Source organism: Pleurodeles waltl, chromosome 6 (genome assembly GCF_031143425.1).
Source record: "Pleurodeles waltl isolate 20211129_DDA chromosome 6, aPleWal1.hap1.20221129, whole genome shotgun sequence".
NCBI classification, from domain to species: Eukaryota; Metazoa; Chordata; class Amphibia; order Caudata; family Salamandridae; genus Pleurodeles; species Pleurodeles waltl.
In genome coordinates this window covers 65,915,012-65,938,996 of record NC_090445.1, presented here as the reverse complement: position 1 = coordinate 65,938,996, position 23,985 = coordinate 65,915,012, and the positions used below count along the sequence as shown (strand labels likewise).

Genomic DNA, 23,985 nt, shown 5'->3' with positions numbered 1-23,985 from the left:
GATTTGCAATAACTAAGTCAACAAACTATCCAACCATAACTTGAGAACTCCATATGAAAGTTGAGCCCGCTAACAAATGTGTATATTATCGCTAGGCATATCAATAGACAGAATTTTGTTTAGCTTGTCCCAAACATGTAACCAAAAGGCTTGAACAAGAGGCAATACATAAAAACAGGTGTATGAAGTCACTGTTTTCCTGAAAACAGGGCTAGCACTTATTATCTTGGGAAAATGTGACCTGATGAAGACATGTAGGGGTGAAAAAAGTATGCTGCAAAAATAAAATATTGTTGTACTAGCTGAACGAGATGTAGTATGAATCCTAGGCCATATATAGCTCCAAGAATGGGGAGAGAGAGCTTGACGAAGGTCATTTTCCCAATGTAATTCAACAGTCTACTTTTGTCTGTCAGTAAGGGGAATTGTTGAGAGTTTTGTAGATGAAGGAAGCCCTCACGTCCGAGGAAAAATTAAGAATACAAAAGATGTTTGTCAGTTGGAGTGTAAGAGTGAGGCTTGAGAAAAAATGTGAAGGATAATAGTCTTTAGGTGTTGATAATGAGCAACATTGTAAGAAGACATTCCAATTTTTCAATGAATATTCTGGAATTCGAGAGGGGCCCTATCAGAGAATATTTTTCCTTTTGTGTATCCAGTATTTCCATGAGGGAATTTTATTATTTAATGACTTAGGGGGTGGTGAAATGTAAATTATGTCCAAATCAAAAAAGGTGTGATTTGAGAGTGTTCCAATTGACTCCTAATGGTAGGTGTACCATGAGAGTCGGTGAGAGGTAAGTCCAAATCTGTTTGAGAGTAAAAGCAGAGTAATACTTGCTGAGATTCAGAAAGCTAATCCTCCACTTCCTCTGTGTTGTTGTAATTTTCCTAGAAAATTATGTGGCTTTCTTTTATTCCGTAAAAACAATATCAATAAACTATTAAGAAACATAAAGAATGGAACTGGGAGGTTAACAGGGAGCATGAACAAACATAATTTAATTATTAGCAGCATCATCATTTTCATAGTGCCTAGCCTTTCTCACCATGTCAAATATAGGGGAGACCATCGGTTTGACAGATTATAAAGTTTTAGCTTTAACCTCATTAAGATCAATCTTAAAAGTATCTTTGATGAATTGGAATATAACATTGCTAAATATTTGATACCATTGGAGTTCCAATTAAAACTGCAGTCTTTACAAATGTCATGAAAACAATATTTATTCAGTGGCATAAATTTAGATTTGTCTATGTTAAGCTTATATCCAAAAACAACGGAGTATTCATAATAAGTGAAAAGAATTGCCAAATTTATTTTGAGGATCTGAGGCAAAGAGCAAATTATCATCTGCGTAAGCAGAACATGTCATTTTAATGTCTTTGTATTTAAAACCAGAAAACCTGTGGATTTTTTTTAAAGGGTTTTACAGATTAACCAAAAGGGGAGATAATGAGCAACCCTGTCTGGTGTCTCTATGCAAAGGAAAGTACTGAGACTGCTTGCCATTAACAAAAGTAGAGGTGTACGGCGCAGATTATAATAAGCAAATATATTTGAGGATGTGGCGTCTAAGACCGTGTCATTTTAAAGCTCTAAACATGAAATCCGAGTTAACACGCTCATAGGCTTTTTCCGCATCCAGAGTTATGGCAGCTGTGGGAGCAGTGGATTTGGAGGCCATGAGAAGCATGTTTAGGAAGGTTCTAGAGTTATCAGAGATATATCCTCCCATTCTAAAATCCTTATCGCTCCTTACCGATTAGGTCTGGAAGAACTTGGTTTAGGTGTTGAGCGAGTAATTTTGCAAAAATCCTGCAATCGGTATTTATGAGGGTGATAGGTCTATAAGTGTCACAAAAGAACAGATATTTGTCATTCTTAGGAACATAAAACATGCCATGTGTCTGTTTATCTGTAAGTAAATATTGAATTAAAAGTGATAGTTTTGGTATTTAAAGATTTGCAAATTGAGAATAGAACTCAACCGAAAATCCATCTGGACCAGGAACTTTACCTTTTGGAAGTTTGGTAATGGCTGTTTTGATCTCTGTATTGGATATTGCTGTGTCTAGAGAAGAAAGATCCACCATATGATCTACTGGTTGTAGGATATAAAGAAACAATCATCTAAGTTTTCTGCAGATGTGGAAGATTCTTGGGTGTATAACTGGGTATAGTATTCTGGGAAACATTCCAATATTTTTGAATCACCAATATGTCTGGCCTCATGTTTGTCAGTGGTGACAGTGATCTTAGATTTTTGCTTCTTGACTCTTAGAAAGTTAGCAAGTAACCTGGCATCTTTTTTTTAGCCATCAAAATATTTAGCATTCAATTTGAGTAAAGTTCTGCGTGCGCTATCCAAGGAGTACTTATTATACTCTAATTTAGCCTGAATCAAACTGGAATAGGTGTTTGATTGGTTTGAGTAAAATAATTAACAATTGTGAGGAGTCTTTAAGGGCTTTTTTTCTTAGTCCTTATAGACGTAAAACTGATGAAAAAGGCCATATTGAATGTTTATAGATCTCATAGATGGGCGTAAATCCAAAAATTATTTTCTTAGAGTGGCCGTCGCCCTGGCTACATCTTGGCTGAAGAATAGCTAATGTTCAGACCATTACATTTGTTTATGTTGTTTAGTGGCTGATAGTACTTTCATAATGACAGAGCATTGCAGAAAGAAGGCGATAATCTCTCTTGGTCTGGTAGACATAGAAGCTTATGGCAAACCCATACGCTGTGCCCTTTGGATATCAAGTTCAGCAGTTTCATGTAAGCTGAGAATCTTGGGAATGCAAAGTTTCAGAAAGGTAATCATATTCGGCCTTTCAGTTCTTTCCAGAATGCCATAGATGTGCAAATTGTTGTGCCTATTGCTGTTTTCTAAATCCTTCCTTAGACAGACAGTCCATTTTTGTCATTACATCTTGATGTCTGACTTGTTGTTCAACCTTGGTGAGCCTAGAATGTAGATGGAACCACTTCTCCTCAGTTCTCTGACGGGCAGCATTTGTCTCCACTACAAATTATTTCATAAGCTTAAGCTCATCCATAATGTCTTCCAATATTTAAGGTAGTGGTGATTTAGTGGGAGACATCAGCTCTTTCTTAACTACCTTATTAGCATTTTTAACAAATTATTTATAACTGTTAGGAGTAGACAAGGCAAAAACTCTTAAGCTGTCTGATGCATCCATTGCGGAAGACAAGACAACAATTGTCTGGCAAAATGGAATGGGTCCACCCGGGACTTCAACTATATAGTCTATGAGTGAATCAGCTGGATGGCGCTGTAGGGAACAATATTCAAGGAGTTCCCAGAATTCAACATCAAATATAGTTTATATTTCTTAGCAAATAATAGAAAAATGCACAAGTTTAAAGTGAAATGTCCTTGATATGAAACAGGATGCGGAGCATTCATGAGGCGTTATGGCGTTGAGGCAACTTATTTGGCAATGCTGAGGAGGAGCCAGTAACATGGATCTGTGAAGTGAGGCATGAAGGCAGGAAAGTTCCCAATACAAATAAAAATTAAAAATAAGGTAATGCTGGAAAGAATTCCAAATTGCCAAAAACAGCATAATTTGACCCAAGAAACGCCACACTTGCTGAGTGAGAAGCAAGTCTTCAGCTGTGCACTGAAGTAAACTAAACGTGCCGGGAGCAGCAGAAAATGGCAGCCATGACCATGTAATTACGGGAGCGCCCGGCGTTAATAGAAAACTCTGTTCATAGACCACACAAAGGTATACAGACTCACCCTGCCGCTCCCCAGTGTTTTTGTTACCCTTGCTGACCATCAAGTATTTATGGAATGAGGCAAATGTGCTGCTATGAGAAATTTAAGCCTCGGTGCTTCGGGAGTAGCGCTATAGAGCGACCATCTTGTCTTGCTCCCAGGCGTGCCTCTGGGGTTGTTAATGTTTAACAAATGATAGAACTGTGGGATATATAAACCTGTATTACACTGTCTATCACTGAACCTCGGTCTTTCTCAGCTTACCTAATGGTCAGGAAGCATTTCTGGTACATGTTAAGGGAGAACAGCACTCGTAGAAGGCTTCTGTCGGCTTGGCCACAAAACCACAAAAAGCCCTTGACTGGGTCTGGTTCCTTCACTGAAACTAACAGGATCCCACTGCAACTGCCACATGACAGTTCCAGCAGCAGCATTCCGTGCGTAGTCCTGGGAATGTTTTCAAATTCCCAAAATGTGTAAATCCGCAGTTTGATGCAGGTGTAAGTCTGTGGCTACAGATTTAGGACTTTGTTTGTGAGTAGGCCCCATGTTCTCCAAGGAAGTAGAAAAGTAAAAACAAAAAACTCAAGCCCCTGCTGCTTTTGGGAAAGTTCTAGGAAATAGGAACACATGTTTGTGTTAAAACACACCTACATTCTAAAGTAAATGTGTATCTCCATGGGTGAAAAGGCTTAAAATCTTCTGTAAAAAATAAGGGCGCAGCATCCCTTTATCATTGATAATCCAGCTGTCTACACCCTTAGTTTCAAAGGAGGGTTCCACCCTGATTAAATAGTGCCAAGAGGCACTGACCCAGGCATACTCAGGTAAGACTCTCTGTTTGTGCAGAAAGTAAATAAGCAATCATTGGCAAAGCCAATAGGTTTTGCCTTTTCAAATTCTATTGAAATTGTCAATTTTGTTTTGCAAATTGCAAAGCAGTTGAGCTGATGTGAAATATAAATTAGAATTAAAAAAGTGCTATGAAATGGACAATGAGAAAGCCAATAGAGTTTGCATGGGCACAACCTATTGGCTTTGCCAATCTGTTTTACATGGTGCACAGTAGCTGATTTGCTGTGTAACCTGGCATAACGTTAAAAAAAGGCTTTTTTTTGTTGCCATGTTGCATAGCAGCTTAACTGTGCATCATGTAAAAAAGTTGGCATGCAATTGCCCTTTCAAAAATATATGAAAAAAGCAATCTGTAATGTATGCATTGTTTCAGTTCATGTGTATAGCGCACCCTGTTTAGTAGCTGCCCCCAGAAAAATAGTTTCAATTAAGATTCCTACATTGTGTTGAAACAGTCCTTTGAAGTAATGCAGTTAACAGCTTGAGGATTTTTAAGGTCCTATCAATCACTGAGCAGCTGTAGGACACCAGGCACTGGCAAGCCTCAACTAATGCAAAGACTGTATATAATTAATTAATTGTTATGTGTATGGATGCAAGAAAGTGAAATTTTACACAAAGCAAGAACATAACAAACCTAACTTAAATACTTCTCAGCCTTTGAAGTGTTTCGTTTTAGACGAGGCCACTGAAATTCAGATTTTATTGAAGACAAGGACTGGGTGATTGTGGTTTTACACCACCCTAATATATCTATTTTCTGATAACTTGTTGGGTACAGGTGTTTTCACACGCAGAGATGTCACACACAGACAAAAACACACACATGCTCTCTCAGTCTCTGCTTTGAAAGTCCTCCAAAATATTGATATTTTACCAAATATTTTGTTTTTTGCTTATTACTCTTACCAATCTGAATTCGTCTCCCTTTCCAAGGCCCCTCTCATGTACCCTGCTTGTTGTATAATATATTTTAACATTGTATGCCAGTCTGATTGCCTGAAAACCTGAATCAATCTCACCCCCCCAATCACACAGACAAAAACACACACACACTCTCTCAGTCTGTACTTTGAAAGTCCTCAAAAATATTGGATATTTGACTATATATTGTGTTTTTTCTCTTAGTACTCCCACCAATCCACATTTGTCTCCCTTTCCACTGCCCCTCTCATGCACCCTGCTTGTTCTATAATGTATTCTGATTGTCAGAAAACCTGAAGCTCACCTTCCCCTAATCATACTGACCAAGATACACCCCTGAGAATGGGTTTTGCTAGTTTGGTGTAGAAGATAAGACCAAGAAGGGTGACACCCACAAAATAAGGTTGAGTTGTCACTGCTATGTTTTCTTCATTTTGAAAAATGTTCTCTTGAAAATAAACAGCTTTGATACTGGAGAGCATATTTACAAGCCTCTTGCACTACCTGTGCATCACTCATTGTGATGCACCGGTGGCTCACAGCGCAGATCCATATCAACGAGGCCACATAAAACCACTTTGTGTGCCTTTTAATGGTCTCCTAGATATGGTGTAAGGCAACGCAGTGCAGGTCGCTGCGTTGCCTTACACTGCAGGGGGCGTTGTGGTGGGTTTTCCCACGCAACACCCATGGGTTCTGAAGCATTCCCAAATTTACACGGACGTGTAAACCTGGGAATGCATCACACAGAAAGAGGATAAAGACTCCATGGCTTGTTTCTGTACAGGAAGGTGCCTCTTCCTGCACAAAAACAATCCTGCCAACAATGCAGGTTGGTGCAAGGGTGCCCGCGCTGGCACTAGGCACCGAATTGTGCACCGGCGCAGGCTGAAAGGACAGGAGTGCACTGTATCTTGCAAATATGGCGCATTTCTGTCTTTTGAAATTGGCATATGGCAGTGCAGTAAAAAGGCTTGAGGCGCTGCCCTATGCCAATTTCTAGTAAATATGCCCCCTGGTGTTCTTGTGTATGCTGGCAGGAAACCTGAGTAAAACTGGCATTAGGTAACAATACTGAAACTGCCTTACTGAAATATTTTGTCCATATCATCTGTTTCTCTAATCAACCCTCACGTTCCTGCTGTGTCTCCCAGGAGGAAAAAAAGCTACTTTTCACCAGGAAAAAATATTTCTACATGGAATAGTTTAGTGAACTTGCACATTACTTGCATGCTCTTTGAAGTACTCGTGTGTCAGAAAGCTCCCAGTACAGAACTTGAAATATAATCTGGAACACGTTCCCTAATCACTCCCATCACAAATTCTCAGGCACTGGGCAAAACCGATAGTGGGAGGGAGTGCAGGGTATTGAGAAACAGCGGAGGGGCTGCTGTAGAAACTATATATGGACAGTCTGTTTCTGTAATCAACCTTATGGTCCTACTGTATCTACAAAGAAGAAAAGCTACAGTTGAAGAAAAAACATCTTTAATCATCAGAAATAATAAAAGTTACTGATTTCTGTGCATGCAAGGTCCCGGGACCATGTTAGGACACCTTGTCAGGGTTTGTAAGCAATATAAATGAATTCCTAGGCATGATGAAGGGGGAAGAGAAAATTGAATTAAATGCAATTTTAGTGGTGCATGGTGTATTTATTGAATGAATAGTACAGCATTAATTGATATGCATGAAGGCAGAAGAGACTAATTGAAAGTAAAAGTACCACCAATGTCGTATAGTAAGAGTGGGCTGCAAGAGGGTGCAGGGGCTGTGTGCAGTGAGTAATGCAGGGTGAGAGCCATGTGAAAGCCAGCCCCAACCAGTACAAGGTGGCATTGTGATTTTCCCAAAGAACAGAATGACTCAACCTCCAATCACCTCCCCAACAAACACATTGGTCTAGTAACCTTCCTCCCACAAGCTATCCTTTAATAAAAGCCACCTTCAATGATTTTAAAAATTGAGCAAAGTAACCGGTTTCTGTGCATGCAAGATCTTGTAACCATGTTAGGATACCTCGTCAGGAGTTGTGAGTGCTTTAAATTTAATTTTCATGGTGCATTGTAATTAAAATGAATATAATTTTAGCTGTGCATTTTTTTTTATTCAATGAATGCTACAGCAGAATTGATATGTGCGAAGGGGGAAGAGACTAATTCAAAGTACCACCAATGTCATATAGTAACAGTGGAGTTCAAAAGGCTGCAGGGGCTGTGTGCAGTGTGCCCTATCTCAGTGATTAGTGGAGGGTGAAATCCATGCGAAAGCCTGCCCTCAGTCAGTACAAGGTGTCAAAGTGATTTTTTCCAAAGAACACAGCGAGTCAAGCTCCAACCCCGAACAAACACACTGGCTGAGCCACCCTCCTCCCACAAGCTACCACCATCAACAATATAAATACAAAAGATGACCAAAACTTCAAATTTCTGTGCATGCAAGATCCCTTGACTATGTTAGGATTCCTTGTCAGTGGTTGTAAGTGCTTTAAATACAATTTACATATTACTAAGGCATGAATTCCTATGTGTGAAGAAGGGGGAAGAGAGTAATTAAAGTAAATACAGTGGCACAGAGGGTCATTCTGACCCTGGCGGGCGGCGGGAACCGCCACTTGGCCGCTCCGCGGTCAAAAGACCGCGGAGGCCATTCTGGCTTTCCCGCTGGGCCGGCGGGCGCCCGCCAAGGGAGCGCCCGCCGGCCCAGCGGGAAAGGCCCTGCTACAAGGAAGCCGGCTCCGAATGGAGCCGGCGGAGTAACAGGGGTGCGACGGGTGCAGTTGCACCCGTCGCGATTTTCACTGTCTGCCAAGCAGACAGTGAAAATCCTGCTGGGGCCCTGTTAGGGGGCCCCTGCACTGCCCATGCCAGTGGCATGGGCAGTGCAGGGGCCCCACCACACCCGTTCCCGCCAGCCTGGTTCTGGCGGTGAAAACCGCCAGAAACAGGCTGGCGAGAAGGGGGTCGGAATGGAGGATTCCCTGGACCAGGGGAGAACCGGCGGGAAACCGCCGGTTCCCCTTTTCTGACCGTGGCTTTACCGCCGCGGTCAGAATGGCCATGGAAGCACCGCCAGCCTGTTGGCGGTGCTTCCATGGTCCGCGACCCTGGCGGTCTTGGACCGCCAGGGTCGTACTGAGGCCCATAGTGTTTTTATTGAGTGAATGCTACAGCATGAATTGATATGCATGAAGGGGGAAGAAACTAATTAGAAATAAAAGTACTACCAATGTTGTATAGTAACAGCAGGCTGCAAAAGGCTGCAGGGGTTGTGTGCAGTGCACCCTATATCTGTAATTAATGGAGGATTAGTAGCTTCAGCTCCCAAATATATGTGCAGTCAACAGTTGAGCTGGATGACAAAGACAAAAGTAGCTTGATTAGGGCTGATCAAATCTGCAAAAGGGAGGAGTACTTGTTCCAGGCTCCGCAGATTAGAAAACACACAAAAAAGAAACAATGCCACCAGACAGCAACAGGACATAGCACGCCAATCCCATAAAAAGTCAGCTATACAGAGTGACAAGCAGGAAAACAAATGGTAATGGCTGTGAGCCCTTTTTAATAATTTCTTTTTTATTTACAAAATACTTCACAACCGAGAGCGCAGGAAATAACATGCCAAAACCAATAGGAATAAGGGGTAACAGAGTGAAAAGCAGGAAAACAAATGGGAAATAGGGGTGGTTTGTAAGCCCGTTTTAAGATTTTTTTTTACTCAAAAAAAATTCACAAGCACTGTGTAGGTGAAACCTAAAAAGGTTCAGAGCAAAGCACATATTGAAAGCTGGACCAAGAGACAGTTAAATAAGATAGTGTTTCCAGGCAGGTCATTGGCTAGTGAAGCAGGGGAGTGGTGGAAAGAGGATAACGTGCTTATATTTGTTGGTGTCTGCTCGTTGTAGTTCTACATCCAGAGTCAACTAATATACTGCCCCCTAAAATTCTCACTACCCACAAAGCAGCACCTGCCAGCTGATCGAGAAATCATCTGGCAGAGCAGCAGTTCTTCTACCCCACTGTCAGGCTCTTAACTTATATCACCCCTTTTGGGCATTTACTTGGAGTTTTTCAACCAGTACATGTCCGCATTGTTTTCTGCTGAAATTTACTGGGTGAAAAAACAGTGTGTGGGTAAAATTCAACAAATGTATAGTTTTGATGCCTGTGCAAACAATGGTTTGCATGGATGTCATAATTTGTAGTCTAGACTGTATGGTACAATTGATAGATCTGCATCTCAGGAAGGGAAGAGTGAATTATTGTTCACATTATTACCTTTTGTGGTTTCATTACACGGTGGGGTGAAATAACTGAACCGTCTGCATTCTGGTGCTCGAGGGATGAGACTGGTAAACTCATAAGCATGCTACCGATAAGTGTACGAGAAACGTAATCCACTGAAAGTGGGACCTATTCTCAAAGTCAGGGCCATAGTTCTTAGTGATAGTATTGTAGGGGGGTTACCAGACATAGTTTTGGGGGACCAGCAGGGACTCCACCAGTCGCAGTCCATGCTCAAAGTGCAAGTGGTCCTTGGCACTTATGAATGGAAGCCGCAAGTGCCAAAACGTGGCCTCTCTGAGCTTGCACACAAGGTTTTGGGTGTCAACCAGTGGCATACCAAAACTTGAGGGGGCCCCCTGAAAAGTATATGGAAGCCCCCAAACCAGTCAGGAGCTCTCAGGCCAGGGGCATGCCACCCATGCACAGTGCTGGAGGGGAGCCCCCTGGAGCTTGGGGTCCCATCCCACCATGGAGGCTGCAGGGGTTAATGTTACGCTGGTGTCAACAGGTGCTCCTACAGGGTCGGGGGTCACGCATTGGGGGCACAGGCTTCCCAGTTCAGCTTAGGGTGTCTTTCATAGCTTGAGAATCATAAATCATTCAGCTCTAGTGTCCGTGACTCCAGCGGAGGGCAGCAGTCCTGGAGTACATGATGAGAGGCAATCAAGTGTCTATGGTGAGAAAGGGGCAGGACTGATAATCCTTAGGAAATGGACGTATGGATGGTCCACAAAGTCAGTAAGGTTAGAGTGACATTTTCAGGGCGTTCTCCGTGATGTATCTTGGACCTAGGCACGCACTACATGACTTTAGCACTGGTCCACAGACAGGACATTCAATGGATCAGGGCAGGCTCACCAGCAGGCAGTCCTCTCAACCCACTCATGATGGAAATTATACTTTGTCCAAAGTCAGCCAGGCTGGTAATCCTACTGGACAGGTTCAGGTCTGGGCCCCAAGGGCGTAGCATGGTCAGTAAGATTCAAGGGGGTGAACTTCAGATTTCCCAACACCCACATTGGTATATTTTGTTAACAGACATTATCTAAGAAGTAGGGCATATGGGGGGTCTAAGGAGTGGTGAAAAGGGAGAGCAGTGTGGTTTGTTGGTAGTACTCAAAGCTAAATTTTCTGCAAAATAACCAAAAATTTTTAAGAACTTTAAAACAGAAGAGAGACTATGGGGGTCATTCCAACCTTGGCGGGCGGCTACTGCTGCCCGCCAGACGGAAACCGCCATGGCGGCCGCACTCACGCGGCCCCCATTCCAACATTCCCGCTGGGCCCGCGGGCGCAAACCATGTTTGCGCCCGCCGGCCCAGCGGGAATGAGGCTGCAACACAGGAGCCGGCTCCTAATAGAGCCGGCGGTGTTGCGGCCGTGCGACGGGTGCAGTTGCGCTAAGCTGGCCGGGGCCCTGTTAGGGGGCCCCTGCACTGCCCATGCCAGTGGCATGGGCAGTGTAGGGGCCCCCAGGGGCCCCAGGCCACCCCTTACTGCCAGCCTCTTCCTGGCGGTGTAAACCACCAGAAACAGGCTAGCGGTAAGGGGGTCATAATCCCCAGGGCAGCGCTGCTTGCAGCGCTGCCCTGGCGGATTATCATCGCCGGGGGAAAATCGGCGGGAAACCGCCGGCCCCGGCGGTGCGACCGCCGCGGTACCGCCGCGGTCAGAATATGGATGGAAGCACCGCCAGCCTGTTGGCGGTGCTTCCGTCATTTTTGCCCTGGCGTCAGAATGACCCCCTATGTGTGTGTGTTTTTAGTCTGTGTGTGTATGTAAAAATCCTTGGTGAAATCCGACAGACAACTCACCATACCTAACTGAAAGCACCTGTTCCCAACTATTTACTACAGAATACATTTATTAGAGGGACATAACACCCCAAAACCCCCCCTGGAGCTACGCCACTGCTGGGCCTGGATTTAGGGGTCTAGATAGTGCAGACCCTTGCCTTCCAAATAACGGTGCAGCAGGTTCAGCTCTCTCCTCTATCCTAGGCTTAGACGTGTTGTCCTTCTCTGTGATGCTACAAGCTTCACTTTCAGTGTCTAAACAAGTGCAGAGTGTGGGCTACAGACTAGGAAGCCAGGAGCCAGTCACAGTATCCAGAAATACGAAAATCTGCTGGGGCAATTCTTCTTGCTTCCTAAATAGGGGCGGGGTGATAGAGTAATAGAAAATGGCCCTAGCCCGATTTGCATTGTTTGTTTGCTGTTGACATAGTCCATGGTCTTGTGTTAGATTATGATATGTTGTGTTGTCTGTGCAGATTCACAAACAAAGAGCATGATGATGGTCAGTGTTGGACCTGGCCCTTTTTGCAGTGTCATCACCAAACTTTTTGCCTCCTTCCTCCTATTTGTTCTGACTTGTTTTTGTTGGCATTAGGACTTTGGGCACTTTACCACTGCTAGCCAGTGCTAAGGTGCATATGCTCTCTGTCTAAATTGTATTGGTGATTGGTTTATCCATGATTGGCATATTTGTTTACTAGTAAGTCCCTAGTAAAGTTCAATAGAGGTGCCCAGGGCCTGTAAATCAAATGTTACTAGTGGGCCTGCGGCACTGATTGTGCCACCAACATGAGTAGCCCGATAAACATGTCTCAGAACCGCCACTGCAGAGTCTGTATGTGCAGTCTTGCAATTTGAATTTGACCTGGCAAGTATATCCACTTGCCAAGCCCAAACCTTACCTTTTACTGCTTGTAAGTCACCCCTAAGGTAGGCCTAAGGCAGCCTCGTGGGCAGGGTGCAGTGTATTTAAAAGGTAGGACATGTACTGGTGTGTTTTACATGTCCTGATAGTGAAATACTGCCATATTCGTTTTTCACTATTGCAAGCCCTATCTCTCCTGTAGGGTAACATGGGGACTGCCTTTAAATATATTTTAAGTACAGTTTCCCATTGGAAGCAGATAGAGATGTGGAGTTTGGGGTCTCTGAACTCACAATTTTAAAATACATCTTTTGGTGAAGTTGGTTTTTAGATTGTCTGTTTGAAAATGTCAGTTTTAGAAAGTGAACATTTTCTTGCTGAACCATTCTGTTCCTCTGCCTGGCAGCTGAATACATGTCTTGGTCTGACTGACAGATGGGCTGTTTGTGAATTCTCTCTAAACAGTGACACAAAGGGAGCGGAGGTTTGTACTGCATAACCTGATGAGTCTTCCTGCGCTAGAGAGGCAAGGAGGAGCTGATACCTGCACTTGAAAGGGCTGTGCCTGCCCTCACACAATACAGTCGCCAACCCCTTACTGTGTGTCTGGGGCAGGGCAAAGAAGAGGTAGGGTCTTGTGCACTACAAAGCCTTTGCTTTGAAGTTTGCCTACTTCAAAGGCAGAAATGAGTATAAGTAGTGGACCCAAAACCCGAGACTTCCAGATTGCTTCTGGATCAAGAGGAACCTCTACCAAGGAAAAGAGCTTTATGCTTGAGGATGACATGTCACTCTGCCTGTTGCTTTGTAATGCTGGCCTGCTGATTTGCTGCTGCGTGTGCCTTAAGAGGGAAAAGACTGGACTTTGTTTTCTGAAAACCTGCTTGTGATGTTCCTCCAAGGGCTTGGACTGAGCTTCCCCCCTGTTCTTAAGTCTCAGAGACATCAAAGACTTCATCTACTAGTGCCTTGGCTCTTCTGCTGAGAGTCCTGACTTGGTAAGTGGTGCCAAATCCAGTCCCTGGGCCCTTAGAAGTGGAAGCTAGAAACCTGCGGGAGAAAAATCCACACACCTGTGTGTGCGTGTCACAAAAATCGATGCAGTGCCTGTCCCGCAGCTGAAAATTCAACGCAGCGCCTGCCTCCCGGCTGGCGAATCGATGCAGTGTCTGTTCTCAACACGGATCCTTCGTATAGCGCGTCAGAATTTTCCACGCAAAGACTCTGGGAATCTAAATCATCAACATCACCGCACGGACCTGAGGCTGCTTGTCCAGAAATCGGCGCATCCCTTCCCTGCGAGGAAAGAATCAACGCACAGCCTCACTTGCGAGTAAGGAATCAACGCGTTGCTTGCTTTTCTGACGCACGCTTGCCAGTGCAGTTTCATTTTTTACACATACCAGATACTTTGTGCTAAAACAACACATCCATTGATTTCTATGGATTAAGACTCTTTTTACTTTAAAAATTCCTATCTTTGCTTGTGCATGCTGGATTTTAGTTGTTTTGGTCTTGTTTGATTTAGATAAATGTTGGCTAGTGTATTTGGTGTGGGGTCCTTTTGCGGTGTTTTCACTGTGTTACTGTATGTTGGTACAAATACTTTACACATTACCTCTGAGATAAGCATGACTGGTTGTGCCTAGCTACCAAAGGGGTGAGCAGGGGCTATCTGAGCTGTATTTCTCCCTTAGCCTGACTAGAGTGAGGGTCCCTACTTCGACAGGGTGTAAACTGGCTGCCAACTACAGACCCCATTTCTAGCAATCATAAATATATACAAAACATCAGTGGTGGCTGCTGCCTTTTAAAAGTGGTGGGGCACATAAAAAATTACGTTCAAACTACTAAAAAATTAAAAGCAGGCTTTGGAAACTCCTGTAGGCACAGTTGGTTTTTTTGTAAACATTTGAAACCTTTAGTAGTTCCCATCTTGGCCGATTAGGGTCTGTCCTTGCAGATGACCATTCACTTCACAAGGTCCACTAGTCTTATTTTAAGAGTCATGGTCAGGAGAATGGGGAATGGCACAGTTGACAACTGCTTTACTGACATCCCAGATGTAATCCATGTATGCCTGTGCACCACTGAAGAGAGGTTTTTTGTTTTCTCGAAGATTTCCTGCTTGCAAAAGTTACCAAACACACCTTCGCAAAGCTGCTTCTGCCCCAATGAGTTTTGGGCTGCAGGGAGCTGCCTTCGCCGAACGGTTAGGATTGCTTAGTCATGTCATACGGACTATGAAGCCAGGCTAGCTATTCAACTACATGGAGCTCGCACTCCAGGAAGAACCATAAAAATAAAAACTGCGCAAAATGTGCAGCAAACCTTTAAAAATAAATTTACCCTACTTAGGCCCATATTTATACTTTTTTAGCGCCGCATTTGCGCCGCTTTTTGACGCAAAAACGGTGCAAACTTGCAAAATCCAATTGTATTTTGCAAGTTTGCACCGTTTTTGAGTCAAAAAGCGGCGCAAATGCGGCGCTAAAAAAGTATAAATATGGGCCTTAATGTCCTTCTTCTGCAGTGCACGTTCGGATGCCTACACACCAGAAGTTCTTCCTGCCCCACGCTGCTTCCAGGCCAATAGCACCCGAGCCAATCCAAGCACTGCTCTCATGCTGCTTACAATGCTAAACAGCATAAGACCAGAGTTAGGAGTGGCGGGTGCAGGCAAACACAGCGCTCCATCCGACATATACAGGGCTATGCTTCTGCTTTTCAGCAGCCTTTCAGCTGTTGATCGCAGACACCTTAATTGTGCATGTCAGGTTGGCCACAGTGAAAACTCCGACCAATCTGACATGCGCAGTACAGATAACACAATTTCAGGTCATATCACTGAACTTCTGTATTGCCATGAGGGAGAGCTCTGTGATGGCCGCGCCCCTAAACAGGTGAGAGTGTAATGTAGTGGGTAGCAGTGGGGTGACCAGGGGGTCAACGCTGCCATGGACGAACCGCCCCAACAAAACAGACAGGGAAGGAACACATCTTCAAGCTCGACACATGCTTAACGCAAAGGCAGATTACTACATTTGTACATATTACATTGTTTTGGCGCCTCTGCCATTTAGTGGTCATACCTCCAAACTTTTGGATTCGATTTATCCCGAGAGCTTTCGAAACTGTGTATCATCAGTCCATATTAATAAGTCTGTGGCGTCTGAGGAGATTCACAAGTGGCAGCGGAACTCCCAATGAAAACTATTTATAGCCCAGTTGATAAACGAAGTCCAAACGTATGCTTGGAGATTTCCATTCCCTTCGCAATTCTAACCAGTATACACATCGCTAGGCATAGGTTGTATTTATGACTTTTGGCAAACTTCCAAACCTCCCGGTATTATATTTATTTTTTGCAGTTTGATTTACTGCAAATTCGGCCAGGGGCATTGCAGCGCTTCACACAAATAGTAGATTACATTTCAAAAGGTCAGGTTCATTTGTTGAGTTTTATGAGCCCCATGGAGATTGGGTTCTCTGTTCAGATTTAAATTCACAGAATGTTAAGCCAACGCCCAGGCTCGAACCTGGGGCCAGATGTAGCAAAGGTTTTTACCCATTCTGTGTCTATGGGAAAAAGTGTTCATACATATGGCCCCTAGTTCCCTATTTCCTCTGTAGGTCTAGCTGTTCTCCTCCATCTCGGATGTCTGGAAATCTGCACCAGTCATAGCTTTCCAGGCGTGCTGCTGGAAAGATCGAGGACTGTTAGGTGTTGCCCTAATGCCAGCTGTACACTGTACAATTCAAGGCAGCAGGACTGTGCCATTGCATGTTTTCTATTTCTTTTCTTCTTCTCCGTGGGGTACATGTTAGTCTCCAGCAGCATATCCATTCTCCCACAACCAGACAAACACTGGGGGTGTTCTGCTCCCCTTCTGGGAAAGCATTTCCTTCAGCCTGTAAATCTCCAACCATTTCCAGGATGGGAAAGAGATATTTGTGAATGGTCACAAAATTTCACTGCAAATCACACCTTTATCAGCCCACTCTTTATCCATGACATGGGATTTCCTGTAGAGAAATATCAAATAACAGTGAGGAAACGTGAATGGATCTAAACCTGCAAGGTCACTTTTTGTCAAAATTTTGCAGACTGATGTCTAATCATTTTCGCTTTCATAAGTACTTTTTCATCTGAAAATGCCTTTCTTAATTCGACCCACGCTTAATTAGGTTAACAAAACCTCGAATTTGAATTTAAAGCAGGGATGTATTCGTTTTTTTGTGCATTTGGTACACATATGGCTGACCTTGGCAAAACTGTCCCGAGACCTGAAACTTGGTATTGCGACACTAAATCCATAATATTTGGCAACATTTTTGCTTTCAAACTGTTTTCAATGGGCCAGATGAACAAAGCTTTTTTTGTGTTCACAAACGGGCCGATTCTGCAGTTTCGGCATCCAAAAAGGCTTAAATGTACAAAGACCTATTTGGGATTTAGTAACCAATCACCGAATTGCAAATTGGGTTTAGGGCGTCCCTTCACACTCCCTAGAAAGGGGTGTGTTTAGGGCGTCCCTTCCTAATAGCGGATTGCAGTGCTATGTGTGAATGATTTGTGACCGTGATAACCCTTTTGCAAATGGGAATGGGTCTCACGGACCACTGCCTGATCTTAAAAAAATGAAAAGAAAACTTTTCTTTTTTTTTAAACACACCCATTTTCCTTTAAGGAAAATGGTCTACATTTCATAAAAAAAGGGATCACTTTTTAAAAAAGCAATCATAGACATGATGGTCTGCTGAACCCAGTGATTTAAGCGATTTCCAATAGGTTGCAAACCAAGACGTACCTCTTTAATATTCATGAAGATTGTCTATCTGCGACTCATTGGGAATTTCAAAATGTGTAATACACACATTAGTGCATGGGTGTTTGCGATTAGCAAATAGAGAATTGCAAAAAATCACTATTTGCTAATCACAAGCAATTACTACCTTACATCTGGCTAAATGTTTCTTGAGTTCTGTAATCAGATTTCACTTTATTTCCCACCCTCTCCCCCCAGCCCTCTGTCCATGTGGGGAGGAGGAAATGTGAAACTCAGTGATGGACGTTTGCTTAATCCCTCTCTCTTTTTCTCTGAATAGGTTGGGCAGTTGTGAGGCTCACACTCCAGAGCTTGGGACCAATCGACCTCACCAGCCCGCAAAATGCGGGCGCTCTGCTGCAGCAGGTATGCACATTATGGAGGAAGGTGGCGGGCTTGTACTGTTAGTATGAAAATGCTAAACTGTTAAAGCAGAGAGGACTAACCAGTGCTTAATTTGTAAATAAAAAAGGTGCCAGTGCCGAAAGCCCTCGTCTTAAACACGCGGCTGCTGCAATTCAATTACATGTGCGAGCACGGAATACTGAGGCAGCGTAATCCTAAAGTCATCTCGGGCCTCTTCAATCCATTTACAGCCACTCCCTGCGAGTCAGTTCACTCTTGCAGCTTTCTGCTTTCTCCGATTGTGATGCTTTTTATTTTTTCTCTTCCTCTGTCTTTCCCATATGTGTCTTTTGCTCACAGTAAGTGCTTGACGTGGAAAAATAAGGTCCGGCGCTCTAAAATAAGTGCTGATGCTCTGCTGGAAACAACAAGCACAAATTAAGCACTGGGACCAACCCATAAACTTGCTTCCTGAACAGCGATGGCACAGATTGGGAAGAAATCACAGGTTGCATATGTGCTAATGTACAGAAATTATTTGCAAATGTGCAAAATGATGCACAGATTGCACCTTGAACATGCATGTGCCCCTCGATACAAACTCTGTGGTCGGCGATGTGCCAGGGTGTGGGGCAGGGTGTGTCTCTCGTTGACAGAGTGATATGTTGAAATCTGTGCCTGGGCCATCTCCCCTTCCCACATGACCGTCATAAACAGGCCCAGGATTCCTGCAGAAGGCAGCACAGATCATGTAGTGCATGTAATCGCCCCTTGTCAGTGTTGCAGACCATGAATGGCACCACTCATGAAGGACATGTGTGATGGAGTGTAGGAAGTTGGCTCTGTATGTGCTATTTCAAAGTAAGGAATAGCATGCACAGAGTCCAAGGGTTCCCCTTAGAGGTAAAATAGTGGTAAAAATAGATAATACTAATGCTCTATTTTGTGGTAGTGTGGTCGAGCAGTAGGCTTATCCAAGGAGTAGTGTTAAGCATTTGTTGTACATACACATAGACAATAAATGAGGTACACACACTCAGAGACAAATCCAGCCAATAGGTTTTTATATAGAAAAATATCTTTTCTTAGTTTATTTTAAGAACCACAGGTTCAAATTCTACATGTAATATCTCATTCGAAAGGTATTGCAGGTAAGTACTTTAGGAACTTCAAATCATCAAAATTGCATGTATACTTTTCAAGTTATTGACAAATAGCTGTTTTAAAAGTGGACACTTAGTGCAATTTTCACAGTTCCTAGGGGAGGTAAGTTTTGATTAGTTTTACCAGGTAAGTAAGACACTTACAGGGTTCAGTTCTTGGTCCAAGGTAGCCCACCGTTGGGGGTTCAGAGCAACCCCAAAGTCACCACACCAGCAGCTCAGGGCCGGTCAGGTGCAGAGTTCAAAGTGGTGCCCAAAACACATAGGCTAGAATGGAGAGAAGGGGGTGCCCCGGTTCCGGTCTGCTTGCAGGTAAGTACCCGCGTCTTCGGAGGGCCGACCAGGGGGGTTTTGTAGGGCACCGGGGGGGGACACGAGTCCACACAGAAATTTCACCCTCAGCAGCGCGGGGGCGGCCGGGTGCAGTGTAGAAACAAGCGTCGGGTTCGCAATGTTAGTCTATGAGAGATCTCGGGATCTCTTCAGCGCTGCAGGCAGGCAAGGGGGGGGTTCCTCGGGGAAACCTCCACTTGGGCAAGGGAGAGGGACTCCTGGGGGTCACTTCTCCAGTGAAAGTCCGGTCCTTCAGGTCCTGGGGGCTGCGGGTGCAGGGTCTCTCCCAGGCGTCGGGACTTTAGGTTCAAAGAGTCGCGGTCAGGGGAAGCCTCGGGATTCCCTCTGCAGGCGGCGCTGTGGGGGCTCAGGGGGGACAGGTTTTGGTACTCACAGTATCAGAGTAGTCCTGGGGTCCCTCCTGAGGTGTCGGGTCTCCACCAGCCGAGTCGGGGTCGCCGGGTGCAGTGTTGCAAGTCTCACGCTTCTTGCGGGGAGCTTGCAGGGTTCTTTAAAGCTGCTGGAAACAAAGTTGCAGCTTTTCTTGGAGCAGGTCCGCTGTCCTCGGGAGTTTCTTGTCTTTTCGAAGCAGGGGCAGTCCTCAGAGGATGTCGAGGTCGCTGGTCCCTTCGGAAGGCGTCGCTGGAGCAGGATCTTTGGAAGGCAGGAGACAGGCCGGTGAGTTTCTGGAGCCAAGGCAGTTGTCGTCTTCTGGTCTTCCGCTGCAGGGGTTTTCAGCTGGGCAGTCCTTCTTCTTGTTGCAGGAATCTAATTTTCTAGGGTTCAGGGTAGCCCTTAAATACTAAATTTAAGGGCGTGTTTAGGTCTGGGGGGTTAGTAGCCAATGGCCACTAGCCCTGAGGGTGGGTACACCCTCTTTGTGCCTCCTCCCAAGGGGAGGGGGTCACAATCCTAACCCTATTGGGGGAATCCTCCATCTGCAAGATGGAGGATTTCTAAAAGTTAGAGTCACTTCAGCTCAGGACACCTTAGGGGCTGTCCTGACTGGCCAGTGACTCCTCCTTGTTTTTCTCATTATTTTCTCCGGCCTTGCCGCCAAAAGTGGGGCCTGGCCGGAGGGGGCGGGCAACTCCACTAGCTGGAGTGTCCTGCTGGTTTGGCACAAAGGAGGTGAGCCTTTGAGGCTCACCGCCAGGTGTGACAATTCCTGCCTGGGGGAGGTGTTAGCATCTCCACCCAGTGCAGGCTTTGTTACTGGCCTCAGAGTGACAAAGGCACTCTCCCCATGGGGCCAGCAACATGTCTCGGTTTGTGGCAGGCTGCTAAAACTAGTCAGCCTACACAGATAGTCGGTTAAGTTTCAGGGGGCACCTCTAAGGTGCCCTCTGGCGTGTATTTTACAATAAAATGTACACTGGCATCAGTGTGCATTTATTGTGCTGAGAAGTTTGATACCAAACTTCCCAGTTTTCAGTGTAGCCATTATGGTGCTGTGGAGTTCGTGTTTGACAGACTCCCAGACCATATACTCTTATGGCTACCCTGCACTTACAATGTCTAAGGTTTTGTTTAGACACTGTAGGGGTACCATGCTCATGCACTGGTACCCTCACCTATGGTATAGTGCACCCTGCCTTAGGGCTGTAAGGCCTGCTAGAGGGGTGTCTTACCTATACTGCATAGGCAGTGAGAGGCTGGCATGGCACCCTGAGGGGAGTGCCATGTCGACTTACTCGTTTTGTCCTCACTAGCACACACAAGCTGGTAAGCAGTGTGTCTGTGCTGAGTGAGAGGTCTCCAGGGTGGCATAAGACATGCTGCAGCCCTTAGAGACCTTCCTTGGCATCAGGGCCCTTGGTACTAGAAGTACCAGTTACAAGGGACTTATCTGGATGCCAGGGTCTGCCAATTGTGGATACAAAAGTACAGGTTAGGGAAAGAACACTGGTGCTGGGGCCTGGTTAGCAGGCCTCAGCACACTTTCAATTGTAAACATAGCATCAGCAAAGGCAAAAAGTCAGGGGGCAACCATGCCAAGGAGGCATTTCCTTACACAACCCCCCCCCAAACGAAAGAGGATGAGACTAACCTTTCCCAAGAGAGTCTTCATTTTCTAAGTGGAAGAACCTGGAAAGGCCATCTGCATTGGCATGGGCAGTCCCAGGTCTGTGTTCCACTATAAAGTCCATTCCCTGTAGGGAGATGGACCACCTCAACAGTTTAGGATTTTCACCTTTCATTTGCATCAGCCATTTGAGAGGTCTGTGGTCAGTTTGAACTAGGAAGTGAGTCCCAAAGAGGTATGGTCTCAGCTTCTTCAGGGACCAAACCACAGCAAAGGCCTCCCTCTCAATGGCACTCCAACGCTGCTCCCTGGGGAGTAACCTCCTGCTAATGAAAGCAACAGGCTGGTCAAGGCCATCATCATTTGTTTGGGACAGAACTGCCCCTATCCCATGTTCAGAGGCATCAGTCTGCACAATGAACTGCTTAGAATAATCTGGAGCTTTGAGAACTGGTGCTGAGCACATTGCTTGTCTCAGGGTGTCAAAGGCCTGTTGGCAGTCCACAGTCCAGTTCACTTTCTTGGGCATTTTCTTGGAGGTGAGCTCAGTGAGGGCTGTCACAATGGATCCATATCCCTTCACAAACCTCCTGTAGTACCCAGTCAAGCCAAGGAATGCCCTGACTTGAGTCTGGGTTTTTGGAGCTACCCAGTCCAGAATAGTCTGGATCTTGGGTTGGAGTGGCTGGACTTGGCCTCCACCTACAAGGTGGCCCAAGTAAACCACAGTTCCCTGCCCTATCTGGCATTTGGATGCCTTGATAGAGAGGCCTGCAGATTGCAGAGCCTTCAAAACCTTCTTCAGGTGGACCAGGTGATCCTGCCAGGTGGAGCTAAAGACAGCAATATCATCAAGATAAGCTGTGCTAAAGGACTCCAAGCCAGCAAGGACTTGATTCACCAACCTTTGGAAGGTGGCAGGGGCATTCTTTAAACCAAAGGGCATAACAGTAAACTGATAATGCCCATCAGGTGTGGAGAATGCTGTTTTCTCTTTTGCTCCAGGTGCCATTTTTATTTGCCAGTACCCTGCTGTCAAGTCAAAGGTACTTAAGAATTTGGCAGCACCTAATTTGTCTATGAGCTCATCAGCTCTTGGAATTGGATGAGCATCTGTCTTGGTGACAGAATTGAGCCCTCTGTAGTCCACACAAAACCTCATCTCTTTCTTTCCATCTTTGGTGTGAGGTTTGGGGACTAAGACCACTGGGCTAGCCCAGGGGCTGTCAGAGCGCTCAATTACTCCCAATTCCAGCATCTTGTGGACTTCCACCTTGATGCTTTCCTTAACATGGTCAGATTGTCTAAAGATTTTGTTCTTGACAGGCATGCTGTCTCCTGTGTCCACATCATGGGTACACAGGGGTGTCTGACCAGGGGTTAGGGAGAAAAGCTCAGGAAACTGTTGTAGGACTCTCCTACAATCAGCCTGCTGTTGGCCAGAGAGGGTGTCTGAGTAGATCACTCCATCTACTGTGCCATCTCTTGGGTCTGATGACAGAAGATCAGGGAGAGGTTCACTCTCTGCCTCCTGATCCTCATCTGTTACCATCAACAGATTCACATCAGCCCTGTCATGGAAGAGCTTAAGGCGGTTCACATGGATTACCCTCTTGGGGCTCCTGCTTGTGCCCAGGTCCACCAGGTAGGTGACCTGACTCTTCCTTTCTAGCACTGGGTAAGGGCCACTCCATTTGTCCTGGAGTGCCCTGGGAGCCACAGGCTCCAGAACCCAGACTTTCTGCCCTGGTTGGAACTCAACCAGTGCAGCCTTTTGGTCATACCAAAACTTCTGGAGTTGTTGGCTGGCCTCAAGGTTTTTGGTTGCCTTTTCCATGTACTCTGCCATTCTAGAGCGAAGGCCAAGTACATAGTCCACTATGTCCTGTTTAGGCTCATGGAGAGGTCTCTCCCAGCCTTCTTTAACAAGGGCAAGTGGTCCCCTTACAGGATGACCAAACAGAAGTTCAAAGGGTGAGAACCCTACTCCCTTCTGTGGTACCTCCCTGTAAGCGAAAAGCAGACATGGCAGGAGGACATCCCATCTCCTTTTGAGTTTTTCTGGGAGCCCCATGATCATGCCTTTTAATGTCTTGTTGAATCTCTCAACTAAGCCATTAGTTTGTGGATGGTAAGGTGTAGTGAATTTATAAGTCACTCCACACTCATTCCACATGTGCTTTAGGTATGCTGACATGAAGTTGGTACCTCTGTCAGACACCACCTCCTTAGGGAAACCCACTCTGGTAAAGATACCAATGAGGGCCTTGGCTACTGCAGGGGCAGTAGTCGACCTAAGGGGAATAGCTTCAGGATACCTGGTAGCATGATCCACTACTACCAGGATATACATATTTCCTGAGGCTGTGGGAGGTTCCAGTGGACCAACTATGTCCACACCCACTCTTTCAAAGGGCACCCCCACCACTGGAAGTGGAATGAGGGGGGCCTTTGGGTGCCCACCTGTCTTACCACTGGCTTGACAGGTGGGGCAGGAGAGGCAAAACTCCTTAACCATGTTGGACATATTGGGCCAGTAGAAGTGGTTGACTAACCTCTCCCACGTCTTGGTTTGTCCCAAATGTCCAGCAAGGGGAATGTCATGGGCCAATGTTAGGATGAACTCTCTGAACAGCTGAGGCACTACCACTCTCCTAGTGGCACCAGGTTTGGGGTCTCTGGCCTCAGTGTACAGGAGCCCATCTTCCCAATAGACCCTATGTGTTCCATTTTTCTTGCCTTTGGACTCTTCAGCAGCTTGCTGCCTAAGGCCTTCAAGAGAGGGACAGGTTTCTTGTCCCTTACACAGCT

The 23,985-nt window shown here is 45.3% G+C and overlaps 1 protein-coding gene across 2 annotated transcripts in view; it reads left to right on the top strand.

Annotated features, from left to right (window-relative positions):
- Positions 1-23,985, top strand: part of LOC138299201 (mucin-2-like) — a 278,248-nt gene that overhangs the window by 240,389 nt on the left and 13,874 nt on the right. For both annotated transcript variants that reach the window (XM_069237310.1, XM_069237309.1), the window contains exon 4: positions 17,588-17,673. In XM_069237310.1, the coding sequence (XP_069093411.1) occupies positions 17,588-17,673 (86 nt within the window). The remainder of the gene's footprint in view (positions 1-17,587; positions 17,674-23,985) is intronic.